At 39.3% G+C, this 25,026-nt stretch overlaps 2 protein-coding genes across 2 annotated transcripts; one reads left to right on the top strand and one right to left on the bottom strand.

Annotated features, from left to right (window-relative positions):
- Positions 1–449: 449 nt before the first annotated feature.
- Positions 450–8,010, bottom strand: LOC133162002 (transmembrane protein 144-like). The gene is made up of 12 exons (XM_061290838.1): positions 7,651–8,010; positions 7,411–7,572; positions 7,031–7,153; positions 5,914–6,013; positions 5,763–5,843; positions 5,175–5,253; positions 4,551–4,630; positions 3,541–3,659; positions 3,357–3,476; positions 1,639–1,736; positions 907–960; positions 450–581 (listed from the first exon to the last, which is right to left on the bottom strand). Exons 1-12 carry the CDS (start codon positions 7,727–7,729, stop codon positions 498–500), a joined length of 1,179 nt encoding a protein of 392 aa, XP_061146822.1. The 5' UTR covers positions 7,730–8,010; the 3' UTR covers positions 450–497.
- A 1,259-nt stretch (positions 8,011–9,269) lies between these two features.
- LOC133162005 (Golgi-associated kinase 1B-like) lies at positions 9,270–14,723 on the top strand. Its single transcript, XM_061290852.1, has 4 exons — positions 9,270–10,104; positions 11,542–11,738; positions 13,269–13,495; positions 13,757–14,723. The coding sequence occupies exons 1-4, from the start codon at positions 9,417–9,419 to the stop codon at positions 13,962–13,964; spliced, it is 1,320 nt and encodes a 439-aa protein (XP_061146836.1). The 5' UTR covers positions 9,270–9,416; the 3' UTR covers positions 13,965–14,723.
- Positions 14,724–25,026: the final 10,303 nt, after the last annotated feature.

Here is a 25,026-nt window from a genome sequence, read left to right as displayed (position 1 = left end):
GTAGACTCGCACAATATTTGCTATATCACGGTTCACCTATAGAGGTCCAACTGGATGGTTTATAATCGTATTACAAAACTAATACCGTGCATATTAAGAATGATATAAATATTTTCATATCAAGCCATATTTGGAAAAAGTGCCTCAAAGTTTTGTCAAAGTACTGCTTAAAATTGTGTGTCAGGGACTGATTTCCAACACACACACACACAAGCTATAGTTTGAAAACAGGTCAGCACTTCAAAGCTAAATGAAATATTAGCCTTTAAATGTAACCAGTGAGCATGACTGTTGGTATTAATATATTCACAAATAGACAGCTCAGAGAAAATCTAGATTTTTTTTCCCCCCCTTCAAAGAATTGGTGCAAAAACGTGACAATTTACACACTCGTTGGAAAGATTTGTTGACGTTTATTAGTCAGAAGCCGTTGCAAGACATTCCATGCGCTTGCAGTGCATTACTGCGATTATAAACCACGTGTACATGCATATAAATTACAAATTGGAGATGGCTGTCAACAAGGAGCCCGTCAACACCACGCAGGATGCCAGGCAGAATATTAAGCAGTTCATTAACCCCTGAGGACACGATAAAAACAGTCAATTGAGCATCTTCAACAGGGTCGGGGCAAATGTGACATTCATTGAAAAGTGTAGCCTACATTTAAAAAGGTATGAAAGGAGGCAGTGTAGAGCAAAGAAGCACCGCATGGAAGGAATGCAGGAAGGAAGGAGAAGAAGGAAAGATGTCATCACAAAGTTTATAAAAAGGAAGGGAACACAGCTGGTGGAATGACAGATGGCATAATGAAGGGAAATGGGAAGCAGTTGTGCACAGAGCTTCAAATGTAATACTTTGGGCCCAAGGTGGTTTTAATGCATTTCTTACTAATGCATTTCTTACCTTAATCTCCCTGAACAGCAGACTTCCCCAGAGTGCTGCAACAAGCCCGTTTCCCTGTAGAGGACATTCACAAAAATTAAAAACATTATCAGAACAGCAGTGACGCTAAGCAAAGACTTTGTTTTAAATCAAGGAATATGACGCATGCCAGCGTGCGTGACCAAAATAAACGAACTAAAATTAAACATTGAACCGAGCCTAGCGTGACTTGATTCGGTCGGGTTGGTCAAATTTGAGGCAATAAAAAGGATCGGGGCCGCTGGTGGATTGAGATAGTAGCGCTGGGCAGCTGGCAAGGGGGCGAAAAGAATGCATTCCAAAATTGACTAATGCGGATAAATAAGCATGCAGTTTATTTTTATGTTTCTTTTTCAAAGGCTGGTTCACCTGGCAGCAGTCTGCCTCACAGCCAACAAAAACCCAATCAAGGTATAAAACAAACTTTAAATCTTTAAACAGACAAATTATATGAAATTAAATATAAATGTAGCATGTTTATTGCAATATACATGAAGTCAAAATGGCTAATACAATTTCAACGATGTTGACACTGAGAATATAAAGTAGAATACAATACTTGATTAAAAAAATAAAATAAAAATGCAATCCATGCAATAGTCATTAGTTTTGACCTCAAGCATGTTATATGCACATTATCTTTCATTATTTACATTTTATCCAGTGTCATTACTTTTGACCTCAAGCATTTGAACAGCTTGCATGCGTACTCACTGCTGTCACAATGGGAACGGTGACCACGACACTCAAGTAGTTGTTGGCCAAAGTCCAGCAGTACGTAGCCAGCACCCACATTGACCCCGACAACAGGCCTGCAAGAGACAAAATTCACATCTTTAAAAGAAAATTACTGCAATTAAAAACCAGGCGTATTAGCATTATTAGTCTTATTATATCAAACACTTTCTTTGGACTTTTACTCATCACGAGTTGCTCCGTGATGAAGATACAATAGTCTACTCGAGCTCATAAAAAAAAAAAAAAAAAAAAAAAAAAAAAAAAAAAATTTGAGGTGCTCATATGCTTAAAAAGGTAAAATATATTTAACCCTGTGTTTAAAAAGATTGAGTGAGCAAGAAAAATAAAAAAAAATTGTATAGCTGTAATTTCCTCAAAATAATAGAAAAAATACTTGGCAGATTATGTTAAAAAATGAAATATAAATAAACAAAACACGTATCATAGATCAAATTTATCATGGATATTGTTTCAATAAAATGTACTGTGAAAAATGTGAGGGCGGCACAGAGGTTGCCGGTTCAATCCTTCCTGTGTGGAGTTTGCATGTTCTCCCCGTGCCTGCGTGGGTTTCCTTCGGGTACTCCGATTTCCTCCCACATCCCCCAAAACAAGCATGCTAGGCCGATTGACCACTCCAAACTGTCTGTAGGTTTGAGTGCAAATGTTTTTTTGGGTCTGTGTGCCCTACGAATGGCTGGCAACCGGTTCTGGGTGTAGAAATGGATTAAATATGGACAAGTCAGTTCAGTGATAACGGAACACAAATGCATAAAAATTTCAAAGAAAAAGTGAAATAAATAAAAAATATTGTTCTTAATACTTAAATCCGTAGTTCTTAACCTTGTTGGAGGTACCAAACCCCACCAGTCTCATATGCGCATTCACCAAACCCCTCGATTTTTTTTTTCAATTCAAGACGTAGATGTTTTTTACTGGTGCACAAAATGAGCAGTGCATGAACATCACCTTGTTCAAAGAACAAAACCAACAATGCATGAACTCACAACAAATTACATACTGGCAAATCAGAATTTACACAACAAAGCAAGTTCGTTCGGAGCTCCTCGGTGGAGGCTCTGTCGAACCCTTGAGACAGACTCACGGAGCCCACGTTAAGAACCACCGACTTAAATGATGGTGAAAGCTGAGGTAGGCACAAGAAGTACGGCGGGCCGGCCGCCACTTTGGAAAATAACTAGCACAACGAGCGGACAGAAGCAATGACGAGCACAGTGAGGGGGAGCAAAGCTTACAAAAGGCCAGCTGACTCAATTCTGTCCTCTGATGAACCATGAGGAAAATACATTTAAGGACTTCTAACCCACTCGCTGAATGAAGTTCATTTCACAAGCCAATCACTGTCTGTGTGTGTTTTATGGACGTGTGTTGTAGTGATATGTCTCTTTTTTGGCCCCGTGAAGTGCATCCAAACAAAGTGGACCTCTTGTTGTACCAGACATTTGAAATGAACAAACAAGAGTGGTCTCATTGTTCTGAGGCTATCTATGCAGCATGTGTACAGATACTTTCAGGAAATGAGAGTAATTGCTAGTGACAGTAATTTATGGGTATGTTCCACTTGAAGCAAAAAAAAATAATTCTGTCTCCATCGAGTGCCTACATTTGCAGACGGCAGAATCTTTATGAAAAATTCATCCAGCGTAGTGTAGTACCACAATTACAGGACCGACCTGGTAGAATGATCCTGGAGTAGATCCTTGGCCTGCTCTTCATGACAACACAATAGATGGCCAAGTAGACCGTGCTGGCCACAAATATCCCACAACATTCTGCGAAGACATAATCCAGGTCTGCGGGGAGCAAAACGAAACATATTTTTGGACATATTAGCATACCGCGTCCCAAAATACGCACCGTAAACGCTGGCTCCGTGGAACATGCTGTCAGGGCATGACGAATGACTCTTGATGTAGAGCATTGGCGTGAAGGAGGAGCCGAAGAAGATGCCAGACAACACGGCCAACAGGTAGCCTCTGAAGGGGCAGACAAAGGGACAACCCCAAATTATTATAGGATGCAGTATCTATAGTTGATCATTTCTCAAGTAAACCAATATATTAACTGCACGATTTAAAAAAGAAATCCCAAGCTCAATTAAAGCACCTCCGTAAGCTTGAGTGTTTGAATTGTCCAAAAGCATCCTCTCTTCTCAACGGAGGTGGGGGTGTGCTACATGCGTTTGTTCGTTCATCCCTACTGTCAGATATTATCGAATTTATGCTCAGCTAGCATACATTTTACACAGCCAGAGAAATTATTGACAATGTTTTGAAACAATGGACTTCTGAGAGACAATTAAGGCATGGAAACATCAATACATGCTCAATGCAAGCTTTGACAACTTTTTCCAGAAACATGTATGCTGACATTATACCTTTCGTTAACAGCCAACCTGGGTAAAGAGCAAATGTGAGGGCCAGTTGCTGTCACTGGCTCATGCTAATATCACGCATTCACCCTAGAATGAGGCTTTGTAAAACTCATGCCACATTGGAAAATTGATTATTGGGTTGGGACCAACTATTAATTGGACAATTTCACAACTTTCGTGGTCCATTCTAAAGCCTAGTATCACTAATCCCTTGCAAGTTATGTATAAGATGTTACTGATACTATGAGCCAAAGTCGATTGATGGAAGGAAAAAGAGGGGAGCAAGCAGTGAACCCTGCGGCACACCACTTACTGTGGCGGAACTGGATATGGATGGCCTCACCAATGAAACAGAGAAGGTTATAGTTGATCAGTCAAGCCTACCAAAGGTTGGTCTTAGCTGTAGTGTGATAGGCCAATCAGTGTCTTTGAGGCATAACTTGGCAACATTTGAAATCTCTTGGGGAAATTGAAGGAATCAAATTCATCTCACATGAAGCGTCTGCGTCTGACTCCGACAAAGTCAATCCAGAACATGGATGAAGTCGGGCTGTAGGAGCCGGAGTTGGTTCGCTACGAGGCAAAAAATATTACATTACAAGGGTTAAAAAAAAAAAAGAAAAACCAAAAAAGCCCTCTACCTTTGTGAAGCATTTCCAGCCAGGTCAATCCAATATATCTAATATAATTAATGGGGTTTATTTTTTTGAATTAGCTTCAATTTCTTAAATTTACATTTGCAAATTATTTTTCATCCTGAAGCAAAGGTAAATTGATTTTTTTTAAAGTTCTGCTGTAACAAACATAAATCAAATTAAAATATTAATTTGTTCAATGTTCTTATGTAAAATCAAAAAAAGGATAACATTTGAAATGTTCTGCTTTGAACGATGAGCTTTTTTTTTTCAATCTTCACATCGCTTATGGTAGGCGTAAATGCATCCAAGTTAAAACCTGTAATTAAAAAAAAATCGTAAAATTCTGCAATATAAATATTTTCATAAATTTTGTCTCCCATCAAACATGACACTCATCATCACATTACGTTACAATAAAGAGGAGCCCGGATATACTCTCAATATATGTGGGAATGATGTCATGAGCAACATGTACCAACCCTGTCGATGAGTAACGGGACAATTTCGGGATCAGGATGATGCTGCACGTCGGTTTTCACAAAGAAAAATATCATGCCACTGAAAAAAATAAAATGAAATATTAGTCAGGTCGGAAAGTGCACTGATCATTTTCACATCTGACAAAATGGGAGCAAGGCGTTTTTGGAGAAAACTCCCCAATGATTTTTGAGACTAATGCTTACTGACAAGTAGCTGAAGGGAGCAAGGGAGAAGGCCCACATACAGGAAGCAAGGCAGATTCTCATGTGGAATAATATCCATCAAGACAAAACCAAGCTTGTTTTTCACATTCTTGCTCTGTCAGTGTTAATACCCTGCTGATATTGAAGGATATCCTGCACTGCACATCCAGATGACCAAGACCTCAAACAATACAATTGTATTCAAGAAGTACACACAAAACCATAAATTGTGTAAAATCCTAGGGATTGATTTTGCAGGATAAGAGCCAAAATTTTATTTTTTCTTGCAGTGAAAGAACACTCCAATATGGCTACTTTATTTAATAGGAAGATATTTTAGAATAACAACATGGTGCTGGGGGGCTACCAAAATCAATGGATTACCTGAGCAGACACAATCCAGCGCCGCAGTAATTCAACACCGGACGCAAAACATCCTCGGGAGTAATCCCGAACCACCCGAACCTGAGGCGGGACGAATGCCAATTAGATAAATCTCGCAGTTTCATGTGCATTTCAAAATAGATCACGTCACCTTGAAGTGGCCCAGCCAATCAGCAAACTGGAGGAGCCCCAGATTAAAACCCCCAGACTGAGCCCGATGGCTTTGACGATCGTGACAACCATCACGCAGCCTGAAAATCATGCACAAGGACAGAAAGCTGTGCGTTGCGGACTTAGGGCTTCACTTTATGCAGGAAATGATCATCCTTGTAAATTAATGTCTGCATTTATACGGATGATAAAGCAATTAATCTTGTCTTAAAGATTGTCTGTTTGGATGAACATTGTCACTTTTAGTATAAATTATTGATGGACACACACCACACTCCATCCAGTGTGCTCACCCCAGCTTCCCATAAAATGAGAGGACAGCCATGAACACTCGAGTTCAGTTTGATTTTCCATAGCTCCGGCTCTAGCATGCCTTTATATATATGTGGTTCATCTGGAAGGAGGGGATGTTAAATCTGGAGCGAATCCCAATTTCATAACCATGAACATAACGTGGGGAAGATCCACAAATGAACACATTGAGGTTAAGTTCTGAGGCTTTTTTTTTTTAAATTATTGGGTTCTCAGTATTACAAAAAAATTATTATATTGCATGTCATAACTGGGTAAAATATTATACACTTAAGATGCAGTAATGTTGAAATCGCCTATGTTATGAGAAAATGGTCAAAATAGTCAGAAATAAGTCATGAAGTCAATATTTTGGGAAATAAGTTACAATCAGCCAAGGTATGCAGCAAATATTGATAAAAGAAAACCAGACAATACTTTTTACACTGAAAGCCCACTAGAACGTGATTTTTTTTTTAATTTTTTTTTTTTTTTAAATCAGCATCACTTTAGATGGTGACAATTGTGCTAATTTCCTTTCCTCAGCAATTTGAATGTGGTTGTGTTGGCAAATTCTGAACACAGCTACAGTCACTGTTACAGTAAGAGGGTGTACACACTTATGCAACCACACTGGATTAACTATTTTTAGTACCCCTTTGCTTTCCAATTACATTTCACAAGGTATAGGTCACATGAATGATTTTTTAAATGTATTTATCTTGGTCGCTTTTATTTCTTTATGCCCCGAAATCATGGCTTTAAACAGGGGTGTGTCGACTCAGTATACCCGCTCAATCTCATACCTGTGGCCCAGATGACACCCCCGAGCATTGCCAAAGGATGAAATTTGGGAGAGCGGAGCATCACATCTCCGATCATGGCCACCAACCAGATGCCTGCACAGTACACCCACTGGAAAAACATTCCTGTCCAAAAGATTGGAGGAGTACAAAAACAACCGTTCTCAAATTTTATGATTTGGGCTTGCAATTTTTGGTCCAGGGATCCGAAGAACCTATAATTGATCAGTTGGAGCAAGAGTGGACTCATTCTATTTTGGTCCTTTTGAAGTCAAGTAAAGAGAAAAAAAGTGGAGCTTTCAGATGAACAAAAGCTTACCAGAATAACAACATTTTTCCATTTTAAGGCCATATACCTGTAGATCATAATCAAGAGTACTCACCATCTCCCGACTCGATGCGTTTAACCGGAACAAAGGTGCTTCCGTATAGCAGCACGGCGGCCAAATTTGCCATGATTCCACAGGTGAAACGTGTCATATTGTTGGTGGAGTTCAAAGCGGGTGTTCTACCTTTTGCTTCAACCTCTTCATCTCCAACGCCACCTTCAATGGGGAGAACCAAAAGACACCTTGAAAGAAAAGTAAAGGATTAACATTGATCACATTTGTTTTCTTTCAAACCTGATGCATTTTCATGTGTGCCATGGCAACAGGCGATCAAAAGGAAGACGACAAGTAAAGTGCATTGGGCCATAAGCATGTTCAAAAATAAAATGTGATGTCCAAGTCGGTCAAATTCTGCCAGGGTTTAATTCGGCAGAATGTCAGTGGAAGTCTGAGTGCCCGGCAGGTGCTGTCCATCAATCAATCATTTGCAGTCTAAATAGCGCCAATAGGGGGCAGCAATCATTGGATCGTGTCACCCCAGCTTCAGGATTTTTTTTTTTTTAAAGAAACAAAAGTCTGCATGTCAGCAGTATACTGCATAGTGGTACTGTTGTGTGATTAATGTTCAAAATTGTGAGGAGAAAAAGTGGCAATATTACGTCATAATCTGACAAAAAAAAAAAAAGGTTGCATCAGAGCTGCGAGCAAAAAAAAAAAAGCAGGTAAAAGTATAATACAAGAAGTCACAATTGGATGCAGCACAAACATGTCACAAAAATGCCAACGTATTATTACGAATGTTCCCGCAAAAGATGTCAAGAGACTGATGAGAATATTTCGATGGGTTGCAACTTTATAAGAATATCGTTGCATTATTTTACAAAATAAAGGCAATGCTATGTTGTAATATTGTGAGAAAAAAAAGTCACTATTCGCAGAATAATGTAACAATGCCACAAAAGGCAACTTTCATTTTCCTATACATCAGCTGCGAAGACAGTAGTGAGGCGGCGTCTCCATGGAAACAAGAGCATATCCAACACTGCATTGTTGACTTCCATGTTCTTGATTTCTGAGCCAAGACATTTTGCTAGTCCAACTATTGGTTTTGTTATTACTGACGAATGCTGCAAATAGCAAAGGGAGAGGCAGAAGCACAAACAACATGCGTCTAAATTTAATCCGGTTGACAACCACTTCAGGAAGTCCTGTAAAAGTGCTGCCGCAGCCTTTCCTCCCGAGTGAACTTAATTTATTTTTCTAGCTGGGTATTTTTCAAGTGTGTTGAAATATCTCCAACCTTTTGCCCTTGAATTCAATATCCGCCAGTAGATGTCGCTTTTAACGCGTGACTGACACAAGAAATCGACGTGCAACCAAGCACGAGCAAATGGAATGTAAAACAATTGCAAATAATGTTGCCCTCTCAAAATGTGTATAACTGCCTAATTACTCAAATAACTTGTCATGTAATCAGTAAAGTAAATAAGTCATCGGTAAAGTAATTAATTTGCTTTTTGAAGGTAAACGTGACAACGCAAATTACAAAAAGATTACACGTGACAGTCGCAATATTATGGAAATAAAGCTACTGTGATAGAAAAACAACATTAAAACAATATTAATATTGCCGCAATATTAAATATATTAAAAAACTTATTAACTCATTGAAAGAAAAAGGTCACAATTACATGTCAACAGTATGAGAAGTCAAAATTGTAAGACAAAAATAATTTAATGTTACCAGGAAAAAACTACTATATTGTAACAACAAAAGTTGCAATGTGATGGAATAAAGTTTGAGCGCTACAGAAATGCTTTATTTTATTGAAGCAACTTCCCCCCCCCCGTTTAACTAATCCAATCAGTAAATTGTAACGGTACTGTTGTACAAGGATGGCAATGCGAATCTGCGGGGTGGGAGTACAAACTTGAAAAAGTTTTGGTTGGTCCATATGGGTCGGGAGTGAGCTTCGATGCGCACTTGCATCCTGTCAACTCAACACTCCCCAAATTTACTCGGTTCAAGTTCGGCTCGGTCCACCATGCCGAGAACATAAATGGCTCGGAAGAGTCGCTTCTACCGGCCGTGCGTCTTTTTTCTGTCCGGACTCTGGCCCCGGCGGAGGTGCATTCTTCCCAAAAGAACTTTAACAGCCGCACTTGTATGCGCCCTATATGTGTTTTTCACCCAAGTGGACCTATCTCTACGGAGCCCCACTTGGACTACAACCGGGCGGAACCAAGTCACGGCAAGGGGTGCGTTGGATTTGGGTTTATCGAACGAAGACTTGGCGGTTCCGAGCCGCTCCAATGTAGTGTACATCACCCTCAGATCCAAGCGCCTCAAGCCGGCCAACATTCGCGGCACAGTGCGACCCAAACTCCGGAGGAAGGTGAGAAGAACTGCGCTTCCGCATTCGAACTCACAGACTGGATCCGAAACGGATCCCCCCATGAGTTCTATCCGGATATACAGCCGCACTCCTCCGCCGTGGCTGAGCGCGCACGATGTGGGCACCATGCGCGCACTCGCTGGTGCCAAAGTTTTACGCGTCGAACAACCACAGGAAACTTCGTGGCCCCTATTGGTCTTCGAGAGAACCCGCCTGGAGGAGCCGAACGCGGTGTGCGGACTCGCTCTCGGCCCGATGGACTCGGTGGAGGTCTTCGCCTTCCATTTGGACAGAGTGCTCGGACTCAACAGAACTTTGACGGCCGTGAGCCGGAAGTTGGCCTTTTTACACGGTGCGCCATGAAAGAATAACTAACATGAGACACAGTAAGATAAAAAGTACTTTAGTAATAAAAGTAAAGTATCAAAATTATATAGTATATATAACATATATACTATATATATATAACATATATACTATATATATATAATATATATATATATATATATATATATATATATATATATATATATATATATATATATATATATATATATAGTATATATGTTATATATACTATATAATTTTGATACTTTACTTTTATTACTAAAATATATTACTTTTATATATATATATATATATATATATATATATATATATATATATATATATTATATATATATATATATTATTAAATATATAAATTTCGAAGTAACTCGTTTACTAAAGTCAAATTAACACGCACACACACACACACACACACTTAAACGGTTTCCATCCATGCCTGCATTTACAATAGCAGCAAGCATGTGTTTGGAATGTGAAAAGGAAACGCCACACAGGAAGGCACCAGCTCAAGATTCAACCCCCCTAGCCCAGAATTGTGAGGAGGATATGCAAACTCATCCACAATGAAAAACAAAGAAACAACAAAAAAAGCTACTGTAAGTTGTGTAATTATTATTATCATTGGAAGCATCTATCAATAAATGCAAGGGAATCCGTTGCATTAGCCATTTTTTCTTTGTTTTATTATTATTATTTAATACCTTGATAGGAGTGTTGGTGATGAGTAATCTAAATGGGAAGTCAGCTTAATCAATAGATTTGCTGGGAACTAAAGTCAGTAGCCAAGAAAATAGTTAGCTTGTATATCATTAGGTTGGCAAAGGTGCCAAACTCAGGCTATGTGGCTCGCAAAGGTAAATCTTCTGCATCAACTTCCATGATTCTTGCTCAAGTCTACCAAGATTTCAAATTGTAATACGTAATAAATAAAAATCTTCAGATCAATATTGCATTATTTTTGTTACCAAACCCCTTTTTTTACAGTAACTTGAACAACTATAGGCTAATCATTGACTTCTACTTTTCAAATGAGTCATCAAATTATTTATAATAGCAATGATTTGGCCTGACTAAAAAAAGAATTGGACACTCCTGTTATACAGGGAAGTAGCAGTTTAATAAGTAAATAGCGAAATAGCTCGTTAAGATGGCAAGCTAACTAACTGAAGAGGTAGACTACTGTGAATCGTAATCATAGTAAATAACTACATAAGCAGTTAGCTAAATAGATATAGAGGTAGGTATCAAGATAGAAGAAAGGTAAACAGCTAGCGATCTAAACTGTTGAATATATACCAATTAAAGTAATTAGCTGAACAGGTATGTCTGTAGATAGCACATAGTTAGTTAGCTGCTTATGGACATAATAATGATATTTTGCAAATTGCTATATTAGGAGGTATAATATGGTGGTAATCTTTCGGTTCGCTTCCCTTTTTAGATGGCCAGCCCAGTCCAGTGGTGGCCTGGGAGGCATCTCTCGACCCAGCTGATGTGAGCCTAACATGGGCCGAGTACCAGAGGTCCTTGAAACAGAGGTGCTGGGTTCACAACGTGGCCCCGAAGCCTGAGTCAGGCTGCTCCGTGGTCCATCACTACGAGTGGAGCAAACTGGCACTTTTTGATTTTCTCTTGCAGGTAACAGAATGTTGGATAGTATCAAAAAGAAAATAGCATTAAAAAGATAAATGCCAAGGCTAGTCACTGATAGTAAAAATATGAGTCATCTTTTGCAAGGGCTTTGAAGAAAGTATAGTCCAACAGCTGTTTTGCACTGAGAAAAAAAAATAATTCTCAGAGGAAATGTCTTTTGGCTCTACAATTTCCTGTGTGGGAGGCCTGAATCACCAGTCTGGATTTTGGCATCATGAACAACTAAGGGAGGGAGAGAGAATTGTTTTTGTTGGGGGTCAGACAACTTTGGCTTTTAAAAGTAAAATGTCATTTTATTCTCTTTCTTGGCAGAATGCTACAGCAGCAACGCCCAAAAAGTCTAACCATTTGGAGATGAACAGATATTTTTCTAAAACTCTGACCTTAGCGGTGTCGCTTTGGGGACATTTTCAAGCCCCCAAATAGGAGATTAATTAGTCAGAATGATAACGATAAATCGCAACATTTCACTCAACTCAAATGTATTCATAGATCTCTTAGAAAACTGTAGCTGAAAAAAAAGCGCTGTACATAATAAAAATCAAGCAAATCGTAAGACAAACGTAATCGTAATTTCAACGTACTAATAAAGAACCAATGTGCTGCTGTGCAAGAAGCTTCACCTTGAGGTTAAAAAAAAGATCACTGTCACTGAAAGCCAAAGATAGACAGATGCAGGCTTTACAAGCAGTCGCAATCAATGGGTTCACTCCAAGTATCTTAGTTGTCAAAGAAAACATTCAATTATCTGGGCGACCCCAAACCTTAGTGTATTTTCTGACACCTGAGCTCAACTGCGCAATGGATGTCTACCAGCCTGTATCTGTGTATATTATGTGTGATCCCAATTTTGGCGGAGGCAGTACATGATTTGTATTGCCACATCAGACCCCCCCCCCCCTACCTCTCCGAACATCATCCGACAGGTTTGTCGATGCGTCCTAATAAATCCTCTTCTCCAATTCAGCCCAAAGAGCATCTTCATCCTCTATATATGCAGGTTCAATCTGATGTTCCATCTGTGTGGGCAAATCATATATAGCCATCAATTGTCAGGATCAGAGGAAGCGAGTATAGCACGTTCGCTAAAAGCGGAATACAATTCCCGCTGGCTGTTCCTTTCGGGTTTTATTAAAGCGAACAAGCTAGGGCTGACAATGTCGACAGGGCTGACAGCCGTTCCACATAGTAATATGCTACCAAAATGCAAAGTTGGCAAAAGTACTCAGTCTGTACTTAAGCAGGAGCAGGAATACTGACTGAAGCCCGTTACGCAAATCAAAATTAATCAGTCGATCGATTTCTCAAGATGGTTGACCTCACTCTGTTTACATCTTTTTATGTCATCATTGGCGGAAGTTGAACAAAGTAGTGAGCCTATTTTGATGAATATGGTGGATCTGCCAACATGGAGTAAAAATAGTTTGATTGGCAAATTTAACAGTTAGCCTAAAAGTCCATTAACTTAGCTGACAATTAACTAACTACTTGATCCACTTCCTTGTCTCGCTGCAGATTCACAAGCGTCTGGATCCCAGCTGCTGCGGGTTCAAATCCCGGCAACAGGACGGGTGCCATGAACCTGGCCGCCATTTTAAATGCATGCAGCGAGAAGGCATCCGACTGGCCAACATAGTCCGCAGGCATCATGACCCGCGCCACCTGGTACTCGCCGTCAACAAGGGTTACTTTGACCGCAACGAGGACAACCTGGACTTCAGGCTACTTGAGGGGATCAAGGAGTAAGTGGATTGGATTGCGTTCTTGTCCCAACACCAAGACTTTTTTTATTTAATTGTGTTTACTAGGCTAATAATTCTATATCCAATTAACTGCATGTGAGCATTCACTAATTAGCAGTGAATACAATATATGATGTCTATATGAAAATCCTCAACTCCATAGGAGCTTGTATTTTTCAATACGGACAATCGGATTACGGATTCCTTCCAAATCTGCAGTTCCCTATCTCATTGGGTTTGTTTTGCGTTACTTTGTTCCAGGTTGCCTGTGAGTGCCGTGTCAGTACTGATGAGTGGTCGGCTGCGGGAGAAGCTCTTGCAGTCGCTCTTCCTGGACCAGACGTACTGGGAAAGTCAAGGCGGGCGGTTCGGCGTCGACAAGCTCATTGACGTCATTGAGCGTCGGGCCCAGGTTCTCCTTACGTACGCAAACGCTCACGGCGTCCATGCGGTCGACATGAGCGAGTGATGGCGAACAAGATGGCGCCTCCCGTCATCTATAAAAAAAAAAAAACCTGAGCTGCATTCACAATCATTCACTCATTCCTTACCCCTGACTGTCTGTAAAACTACAAACACAAAATTTGAACTGCATTTTAGATTAAAACCTCGTCAAGACAAGATTTGTGACACAATTCCAGTATTTCCATAAGCTCTTGTTTTCAACTAAACTTTGTTTTATTTTTGTACTTCATTTGTAATTGCTCAAGTGACGATCAATAAAAAACATTACACACAGACTTATTAATAACAACAAATGTAAAAATGACACTATGTCTCAGGGTGCTCCAAAAATCTATCGAGATAGTGAAAGCCAAGTCTGAGTGAAGCGTCCTTCGCTGTTGTGTGCTCTGGGAGTCCAAAGGGGCTTTGTGGGTTATTTTCTAGCGTCGGAACGGTCATTCATGCGGTTGTTATTTTAACCCCTCTGCACCCGCATTAGTGGAGTCCCAGCTCTTACATGTTTATCTTACAAAAGACCCCATTGAATTCCCATACCGCTTCCTACATAACAGTGATTACTGTACGTCTGTATGTGGATCCGCGCTTGCTCCAATATGAGACCTCTCTCAATGTCATGTGGAAATCCGATTATTTATTCTGTCAGGACATTCAATCTCTAAAAATAAGAAGGCTAAACTGCTATGATCTATACACATTTGATTGAAAGTGTACCCCCGCAGATTCCACATTTGAGATCTTGATGAGCAATAAAATGTGGTTAATATATGGTGTCCTCATTTTTGAGTCTTGTATTTGCTGCCTTAGGAGGAAAGAAAGGGAAAAAGCCCATGGGAAAGCTCATTATGCCACCTGCATCCTCATTCGACATGAGGTGTCCCCGGCATCACTCGGGCTAGTAGAAAACACCCGATTCTAAAGAATCAGTCATTCCTGCAATTTTGCATCAGCAAACTGTCATTGAAAAGCCGCCGTGTGAGGAGGGGAAAAATAAAAAGCCCACTTCCCACCAGGGAGCCCGCAAGCAACCGCCGCCTGCTTCGACATGAGATCTCCTCAGCATTCGGTTGTAAAACAACATCAGCCCTACATATGTAATAAACCCAAGGTGATATGCCACATTCAACATCCAGAATCTAAATGATAAATAAGTCAGAGTCCATCGACAAACAGATGTCCAAGGAATAAATAATAAATAGTCCAAGTTGAGCGTGGCATCTCGACTGGGATTTATTTTTTTAGCATGCGGGGCTGATCATGCGCCAGTGGCGAGAAAAACTCAGATTTGATCGATTCTGTTTACTAGCCACGTGATTGCCGTGGACATCTCATGCTGAATGAGGTAGCAGGCGGCGGACTTGCTCACGGACTGGCTGGCAGTGGACTCTTATTTACTTTTCTTGAATGGCAGCTTATAAAGGTCACCTAATGATTTAAAAAAAAAATCCATCTAATAATTTATTTGAATTATAAAATAATTGCCAGTTCTCATGTCTCATTGTTGTTATTAATACCTTTTATTATGATTCATAAATTTCTTTTACTACTATTTCTCTTTTGTTACTTACAGTAAATCAGCCAAGTATTTATAATCAATTAAAAAATGTTAGCTATGCTGTATATGTAAACGGTTGCATCATGCTAATATCCTTTCTGTTATTTATAATTAACCAACAAAGTTAACATTTTTTGAGTGAAGACCGAAAACATGCAAAAACGCACATGCATATTGTCTGTTATTTCTCCATTTTTACATTTGGCACTTGTCTCTTGTATTCTTGTACGCTGCTGCGACAAGTAAATCTTCCCGCTGTGGGATAAATAAAGTTCTATCATCATCATTCATTGAAGAATATAAATTATGCATTTGTGCAATTAGCTGTTTGTCTTTATGTTACCTTTGATTAATTGGCAACTAGTCATGCAACAACCCTAATGAGGACGAGTGCTAGAGGAATTGAACGAATGAGAAAAAGGCAGAGTGGGGCCTTTCTATTAACTTGAATTAATATTGTATATCACATACACCATTGCAGATAAATGAAACCAACTGAATCCTCAGTGACAGATTGATCAGAAGGCTTGCTATAAAAAGGGCATGAAGCTGGAAAAGTTGCAATCCAGCCGCTTGGGACTTTTGCTTTATACATTATTCGGGAATGTTGAAAAGTATTTCAGGATTTGCCTTTGGGCGGTGAGCCAATGTCTGAAGTTCGACATTAATTTGTCTTCGCCCCAACATGTTCACTTTTTCTCTCTCTCTCTCTCTCTCTCGCTCTGCGTGACCCACTTGTCTTTATCGTGGCATTGCCCCGCTCACTGCATTATTGATTGTCAAACCCAATTCAGCACGATTCAACAAGCATGGTGAAGTATTTGGTGCGCCGTTGATCCTTTGAATCAACTCCGGTTGAAGGTGAGCAAACGAAGCTAAAATAACAGCAGGTTTAGCAATATGTCACGTCCACGGATCATATCATGATCATCCAAGGAATGCGCCCTCCTTACTTTTGTCATCAAATATTACTGGAATCAAAAAATTACATCCAGCCTAGTTAAGACCATACCAAAGACTATAAAAATGGGACCCATTGCCTCCCTGCGTGTGTGACGATCATTGGGACTTAAAAAAAAAAAAAATTAAAAAAAAAATTAAAAAATTTTTGTACCCATGTATAATGCGCACCCCAGATTTTAGGACAATAAATTTGTTAAATTTTGCGCACTATACACGGAAAAAAACGGTAGTAGGAATTCATCCATGCAGACATATGTCGATGACGTCATTACGAGACGTCGCCGTGTTTTTTTTTTTTTTTTGCTGGCGAAAGCTATACAGTGATCCCTTGCTACTTTGCGTTTCGTTTATCGCGGCTTCACTACATCGCGGATTTTTTTTTCTCGCAAATTAAAAAAAAAACATTTAAAAGTCAAAATAAAACTTCTAAATTGAGGAAACATGTGTCTAAACTTAAGGACAATGTAGTATTGCTCCAAATGTTTGTTTACATTCCTTTAGAAGTCCGTTTTCGCGTGTTAGCACGATCGCGAATAAGCATCTTTACATCTGTACATACTTTATTTTCAAAGTACGTTCTGTGGAGTCTCAGACCAAAGCAACACAATGAGTTTCATTGCAACATTGTGTAGCTTTTTTTTTCATTTGATGGGCTTGTCAAACACATTGTGCAGCTGCCTTAAAAATGATTTTCATCAATACACATACAGGGTAGAACAAGCCTTTCAAGCTTTGATCCTTCCTTATTTGATTTGCTGGAAAAATGTGTGATTATCTCATCACCCCACCCCCTGGGGCAACAAGTGTGTTTTCAGATCACAGAACACATTTTTTCAGTAAATGTCACATGGGTAATACATGAGTTAATGGGACATGAGCAAATGAGCCCTCAGAGTCACAACATGATGGCTGCGTCTGAGCATGGTGACGTCTTAACAAGCCTGGTTTTACCTGTCTGTATGTGTCAGGAAAAACAATGTCCATATCTGGTGGGAAATTCCCCTGGCCACATAAGGACAGTATAACTATGTATTGTTGGCGTGTACGTTGCCGCCAGTCATGATTGAAATTCCACGGGTGGCTCAAGGGCAATCCAGGTCAAGGCGGAGGCAGTTGTCGGCCTATTTTTGAGTCGCTTTAATTCATTACATGTCAGGAGATGGTTTACTCGAGTAATTCCTGCCCGTTGAGTCCTGATAATGGTTGACCCTTAGAGTTTAAAATCTATTTATATGATGCATCATGGTGGAAAAAACAAAACAAAAACTACACACACATTTTATTTTTTCTGTTTGAAGATTAATGGAAACAATTTAGTCCAGCAGGGAGCTATGACATAATCGCAGCATGATGTAAAATGTCATTATCCAATAAGAAGTAGTTTCATTGCAGGAAAAAAATAAAATAAATCAGCCTTTATAGAGAAAAAAGTATGTCATAGGGTGATTAACAGTCAATGCATGAAACAATCAAATTTCTTCAAGTCCAGTTATATTTACCATTTCGCCCCAAGAATATTTTTTTCGAGAATGAAATAGGGGGATCTGAATCTACCCTGAGTAGGCATTTTTCAAGACAGCCTTTTTTTTTTTTTTTTTAATTGAATACAACATTGTATAAATCGTACCAAAAAGAATCCACAAAATAATGGGACCACAAACCCTGAACCAGCAATGCAGGGGGGTTTATTACAAGCAGCAGCACAGCACAGAGAAATGCTACAAAAAAATAAAATACAGTTTTGGGAATTGATCAAATTCTGTGGAACAGATATTCAAATTTCCATTTTGTAAGTTCTGTACACAGTTGACAAACAAGCTATCAGATGATGTATTTGCTGCTACAGTCTGTCCTAGCTGGCTCCCTAATCCTAACCACAAACTACCACTGTGCATGAAATTGCCAGCCTAAACAGGTTTGAAATTGAAAAGTGACTGGACCACATTTGTTGGCAGTTAGTGTTGGAAAGAGCCACAAGCTCCAATTTTCCCCTCAAGTGTTCCTGTGTGGATGCTGCTTTTGAACCATGATGGAATATATTGGAAGGATATCCTTCCACTCCCTAACCAGATTGGAATATGGAGGAACTTGACAGGAGGAATATTCCGGTGAATGTGAACTAGAATCTAGAAACAGGAAATGAGGGATTCCGGGCAAGGCCTCGGGGTGTGACCTGCTCCCGAGTCCACTGTGAGTTGTGGAGCTGCATTGTATTGGACTTACTGATGTTCCTAATGTTTGGCCCATCTATCCAAAACTATTAAGAACACTTTTCAAATCATGTAAAGTAGATGAATAAAAGGTTTCAATTATGCTTCTTTTATTAATTCTGCTCATTTACCTTAAGAAATTGGTGCATTGATAAATATCATTACGTAAAAATATTAAAATAAACTACAATACAGACATCACTTTCCTGCTTTAACTTCAGAGGTAAAAAAAAGATTTTTCATTTGAACAATTCCTGAATTAATTTTCATGAAATTAAGAATATCTATAGTTTCAAATTTAGTTTTTCCTGCTTTACTGCGACAGATGGATTTTGGAAGTGGTGCTCTGCTGCCCTCAAGAGGCCAAACGAGAGAGCACATGTTGAACAGCGCTTTTCACTCGCTGCTGAGGACTGCTTTAATAGCATCCATCCATTATTCGACCTCATTTTACCCACAGCCACGCCGAGGACATATTTTCATATCTGGGGCATTCTATGATAGGCTACATCGAGCAAGATATAAGCAAGTGATAGCAACCAAATCATCCCAATCCAAAATAACTCAAATTGATGGTGTCAGAGTCAGTTTCTTAGCAACATAAAAATGTGCTGGCATGTCCAGTCGTAATAGTAGTAGAACCATATGATACCATATTAGAAATACAAATAAAAATGATTTCGTAATTGAGTGTGGGCGGAGCATAGCACCCAACAAATGAAACACAAAACTCTTCAGAACTCCGATCGCCTTCATACTCAACTCAATCAAATCACAAAGAATTCTTCATGCTTGTCTCCTGTAGTCCCTTCAAAAACGACTAGTGATGAAAAATGCATGCTGGACCCTCCCTGGCAGCGTCCCCGTCACCCCGAAATATTGCGGCCTCTTTGTGTCGAGCTGCCTATTTCTCTGTCTCGCATCTGACTGCATATTTCTGGAGAATGTCAAGTTGCAGACAGTAGAAACTTCACTTTTAGATCAGGGGTGTCGAACTCGTTTTTTTCACGGGCCGCATTGTAGTCATAGCTTCTTTCGGAGGGGCATTATGTCAAATAAATGTATGAGCACCTCATAATATATATAGTAAAAGCTACAAAACAAACTGACAAATAACTCGTTTTCAAATCAGATGAGTAAAAACTGGTCAAATATATTAAAAAAAGGTATTAAAAGTGAAGAGAATTTGCAATTCTAGTAATGACACACGAATTTGATGCACAATTTGTCTCTGCGGGCGACACAAAATGATGTGGCGGGCCGTATCTGGCCCCCGGGCCTTGAGTCTGACACCTGTGTTTTAGATAGATTTAGAGCACTAGATTCGAAGGTTCTCTTCATTGTGCATGTAAAGTTTAGGACAAACCGCTGACTTTTCTGGGCTACCTTTCACAACACTACAGACTCAGAAGCGGCCTGGATTTTTCAAGCCATTTTCGGGTTGTGTCCTGAAAATGAAAATAATGGCACCGCCCACATCAGTTTTGCAAATCAACAAGAAGGTGTGTGGACTCGATTATCACAAAAGGGTGGAAATTGGGTGCTTATGTTTCTCATTACAGGGCGAATGATCAAATCTAAAGGTCCATTACCCAAAACCAAAGTGGAATTCTGCCATTTTGGTTCAAATAATTCACAATGGCCCAATTTCTATGAGGTGTCATACTGATAAATCGTCCGTCACCATGTGGCATGTCTCTTGATGTCAGTGCAGTAGCAAAAACAATCACAAAAAAAGAATAACAATCCCAACAAAATGACTCTTTGGCTCGGGGGGGGGGGGGGGGGGTGATGTGCCATGTCAGTGACAACAGCTGTTAAAGCAATAAATATCACCCACACTAGAACAAGTCTAAACTAGCAACGACAACAAAAAAAACTGGGGAAACAGCAATGAAAGTAAACAACAACGGGGTGAAATAGGGCCTGTGAGAGCTAGAATTGATTTTTCTTTGAAACTATTTATTTTGACTTTATCATGGAGCGACAGTAGAGAGCACTAATGAGCATCTAAACAGAAGATTGTGACAAAGTAGGCCACTAGGTTGCGCTGTTGTATTCCAGTTTGTGAAAAAAGGAGTGTAATTCATTGAAAGAGGGGGAGGGAAGTGGACTCCAGCTGACAAAGCAGTGGCTGCATGAAGAAAATGACAGCGTGCAAGCATCATGTTATTTACATGCAAAAGAGTGATTCAGCATTTTTTTTTTTAATCGCCATGTTAATCATCTGGCTCTCCAGTCAGGACATGATGCATTCATTAATGACACTTGTAGCATTTATTAAAATCAGCACTTATGAATAAGATTTAAAGCAGCAATGATTCATCTTTGAAATGATTATCGGACTTTATTATGGATCTACTGTACTCGCATGTTTCATTTTGCTAAGTAAAACTGGCTTTAGGGGGAGAATTTCCTTTTAAGTAACCCTGGAAACAACCAAAATGACACGGAAAAAAATTGCTGCTTTCAACCAAAATGACTCTGTGGCTTTTGGGGAACGGGTCTTTGAGACTTTTTAGTGGGTCTCCTCATGATAGACATACCAACCAAATTTCTGCCAAGTGAAACTGGTGTCAGAAGCAGATTTTTTTTTTCTTTCCAGAGCATACTACTGAGTAATATTGGATATGGTCATGCTTGAGACTCTTAGAATACATTTTTACCAGGACAATCTACAATTCAAAAATTCAGCTCCTAAAGTCGGGTTTAAAGTAGTTAATGTCCCTGAATTTCAGCTACAAACCAAAATGGGTCCTTGAGACTTTTCCATGCAACTCTATAGACATTCCCATTGACATGCAATTCATGTCAATAATTCTGGTTCAGAGTGGATTTTCTTTTCTCGCTTCCTCGGAGGCGATTGCAAATGAATTCAGAGCTTTAATGCAGATGGATGAGTCACTTGCTTCGTCATGTAAAAGTATTGGGCAAGATTTATAATGGGGATGATATTTCTCCAGCATCAGTCACATTCAAAATGATTTCCAAGACTACGGGCGCACACACGCACGCACACACACACACACACACACACACACACACATTTAATGATACGGTCTTGCACAGAGCGGGGAATGTGGGAGATGTAGGAAATCAATGTGTCCTGCAATGCGACTTCAAACTTTGCCACCTGATGAGATCCTCTAGAAGAGCTGTTTTTAAAAAAAGTCAGTCTTTGTGAAGATAATTATGTGTGCAAATGTATGTCTGCTTAGATTGGGTTATAGGTGCCACATGATTTGACGGGAAAATTGACCTCAAAACCAGTTTCACTCAGCAACATGAAACCATCAGTCGAGGCTGAAGGACCCATGCCTGCAAAGACATAAGAAGTCAAATTTGCCTTTGTGTGGTTCATTTGGTGATTTCCAGGGTTCCTTCAAATGCCCCATTATTTGACTATTTATATTATTTCAAAGTCATGTGGATCAGTTTTTGCCCATGCTAACAAATTAGAATCACGTACGCAAGACAGATGGACAACGCTTTTTTTTTTTTTACTTTCAAGTGTAGGTTGGGCACGGCGGCAAAGTTTGATGACTCACCCATAAAGCACAAACTTCAATTAACTCAAGTCCACAAGGTCAGAGCCTGACCAAAATGATGGCTGCCATCCCATAATAATATCATCCCCAAACACCTCCCTGCCCATGCTGCAAACATGGACAAAAGCCAGAATTCAGAGGTGAACGAAAGCACGGAGTCGAGTGGTGGTCTCTCGAGACGATAAGCTGATACAATCAACTCTGCCTGTCAAGCTCAACTGTCGCACACACAAAGTGCATGTACACAGACGCACACACATGCAGACACACTCACACACAAACTCACTACCTGCAGGCCTTACCCGTGCATTTGACTGAATAACGTTAAAAAACTTGGCCCTATTTTTTTTAATCTTTCTCAGAACCCTTCAGAACATTAAAAAATATTGAATTTAAAATCAATGTTTTGGTCTTAATTTTAAAACAAATTTAAAATAGATCATGGCGAAAAGAGAAAAAAAAAGTATACATTGTAAATTGTCTTTTTAATGAAGTATTTTTAAAACAGTTATTTCGACAAAGTTAAAAAAAAATTAAATCAAAAAAGTGTTTCACATAAATTATATTTGAAAAAGAAGCATTAATGAAGAATTGTTACATTTAGAGTAGGGTTTCCAAAATACTGCCTGTATAGTGAATTAGTTTTAGAAGTGACATTAATTAAACTTTGGGCCAGATTCTTTCTATTTTTTGTGGTTTAAAAAAAATGCCTTTTGACTTCTAGAAAAATGTTTTATCCTGCCCATGGATGAGTATGTTTGTCAACATTGTCTGTGGTCGGTACATTTTTCTCGTGTTCATGCCTTCTTTGTGTTTTAATGAAACACATAAACATACAATGGAACCCTTTGGTGTTTTTAAACGGTGTGACAAATGTTGACTCTTCCTGAAATGAATGACATTAAAAAAAACATATATAATAATTTTATACACTCAACACAAGTATGTAATTGTTAGTCTTTATAGCATCTATACAGAAACAACAATGTAACATTTTGAAAGAATTTCAGGCTTTGCCTTTTTTACGTCAGCGAGCGAGCTAAAGTGACACCGGACAGTCGGAGGTGCTAGGTTGTGCCGTTAGATTTAATCTGAATTGGCAAAGTGTTTTTGTATCTTCTTAATCCGACAAAGAACAAAGCGTAATCGCTCGAATGCACATTTTGCCGCCCGCCACTTTTTCAAATGTCAGTTTGGATTAGCACCTTTGCTCGCCACCTAAGCCTGTCCGCCGGGCCAAAGCGCACGCGTGTGACATTTGGGTGTCCTCCCCTGCCAGATAAATAAACCTGCTGTTTTCATGTCACTTGATCAGAGGCTTGGAACGTTTTCTCAGTTTTAGATGAGGTGAGGTACTGCACGGTTGAATGAGATGAGCTAAACGAGAGGAGCCGCCGCCAAATAAGCGAAAGCTAAATTAGAACTAGAGCTAAATAAGTCGAATTTTTAAACGCAGTAGATGGGGGTTAGCCGAGCGTGAAGTTAGCCAGCTGCTGTGAAATGTTTTTTCCATCAAAAGGCCGCTTCTTAAAAACCTACTTTGAAATCCTAACACTAGCTTGAAACCCTACCTTGAAACCATAACCCTGTCTTACAACCCTAAAGTTCAACCATAAGCTTAATTTTACTCGACAGAAAACCCTGCTGTGCGTTGATCTCAGTGAACAGGAAACTATGACTAATACCGTAATTTTCGGACTATAAGTCGCACCGGAGTATAAATCGCACCAGCCATAAAATGCCCAAAAAAGTGAAAAAAAAAACATATATATGTATATAAGTCGCTCCTGAGTATAAGTCGCCCCCCCCCACCCAAACTATGAAAAAACCCGCGACTTATAGTCCGAAAATTACGGTAGTGATTTTGTTTCGAGGTGCAACGATTAATCAAACAGCAAATCGACTTTTGTGTTAAGTGATAATTGTTGATAATCAATCATATTGAGACTTTAATTTAAAATAGTCCAAATCCTTGGGATCACAGCCTCTCGACAGTATATATTCTCAGATTTCTATAGACCTTTTGTTGAATCAAAATAAAGCATTTTCAAAAATCCAATTTTACTTTGCCGAACAATGGCCAACATTTTTGCTAATTATCGGGGACATTACGATGCAAACCAGTCACTGAATCTTACTTCATTTATCTTTGTGCATTTTCTGCATGGTCAATTTGAAATACTAAAAAAAGAAATCTCCTGTTTTTAATACTGGGCTAGAAATTAAAAAAATGTTAACCCGATTGACAAAATAATCAACAGATTAATTGATTATTGAAAAAAATATCGTTAGTACTTTTGTCTTAATAGTAGACTTTTTGGAATATTTGTTCCTGGTTCAGGAGGGCAGTGGTGAAGAATTTGGTGGTTTTGAGTTGGACCACTTTGAAATGTCTGGTTCTCATCCATCGCACTTTGTTCCTCCATGAAGCGTGCCGCAAATCTGGTTTTCAACTTGATATACTTTGCATCCTTAGACTTAAATTTTGAGGGATTTGAGGGCGGAGAGAGGTTTATTTTGGAAGCGGTTTCTTTGGCTTGATTGGCGTGGTTGTCTTCATCTCCTGTTTTTAGTCTTTTGGGGGGATTAAATGTGGCATCGTGGGACTTCTTGTGGACTCTTGTACTGGAGTTTCTCTCCTCCTGGTTTCTTTTTGTAGAAGTTCTTTGAAAGGTTGTAGAAGATTTTCTTTTGCTAGCATAAGATGTTTCCCTTTTGCAGTAGGACATCAACTCATCGCATGACTTTACCCTACAAGACAAAGGCGTACTTATGTTACAGGCTGGAAACCAT

The sequence above is a fragment of the Syngnathus typhle genome, linkage group LG1, assembly GCF_033458585.1.
Source record: "Syngnathus typhle isolate RoL2023-S1 ecotype Sweden linkage group LG1, RoL_Styp_1.0, whole genome shotgun sequence".
Taxonomy (NCBI): Eukaryota; Metazoa; Chordata; class Actinopteri; order Syngnathiformes; family Syngnathidae; genus Syngnathus; species Syngnathus typhle.
This window is presented reverse-complemented; position numbering and strand designations above follow the sequence as displayed.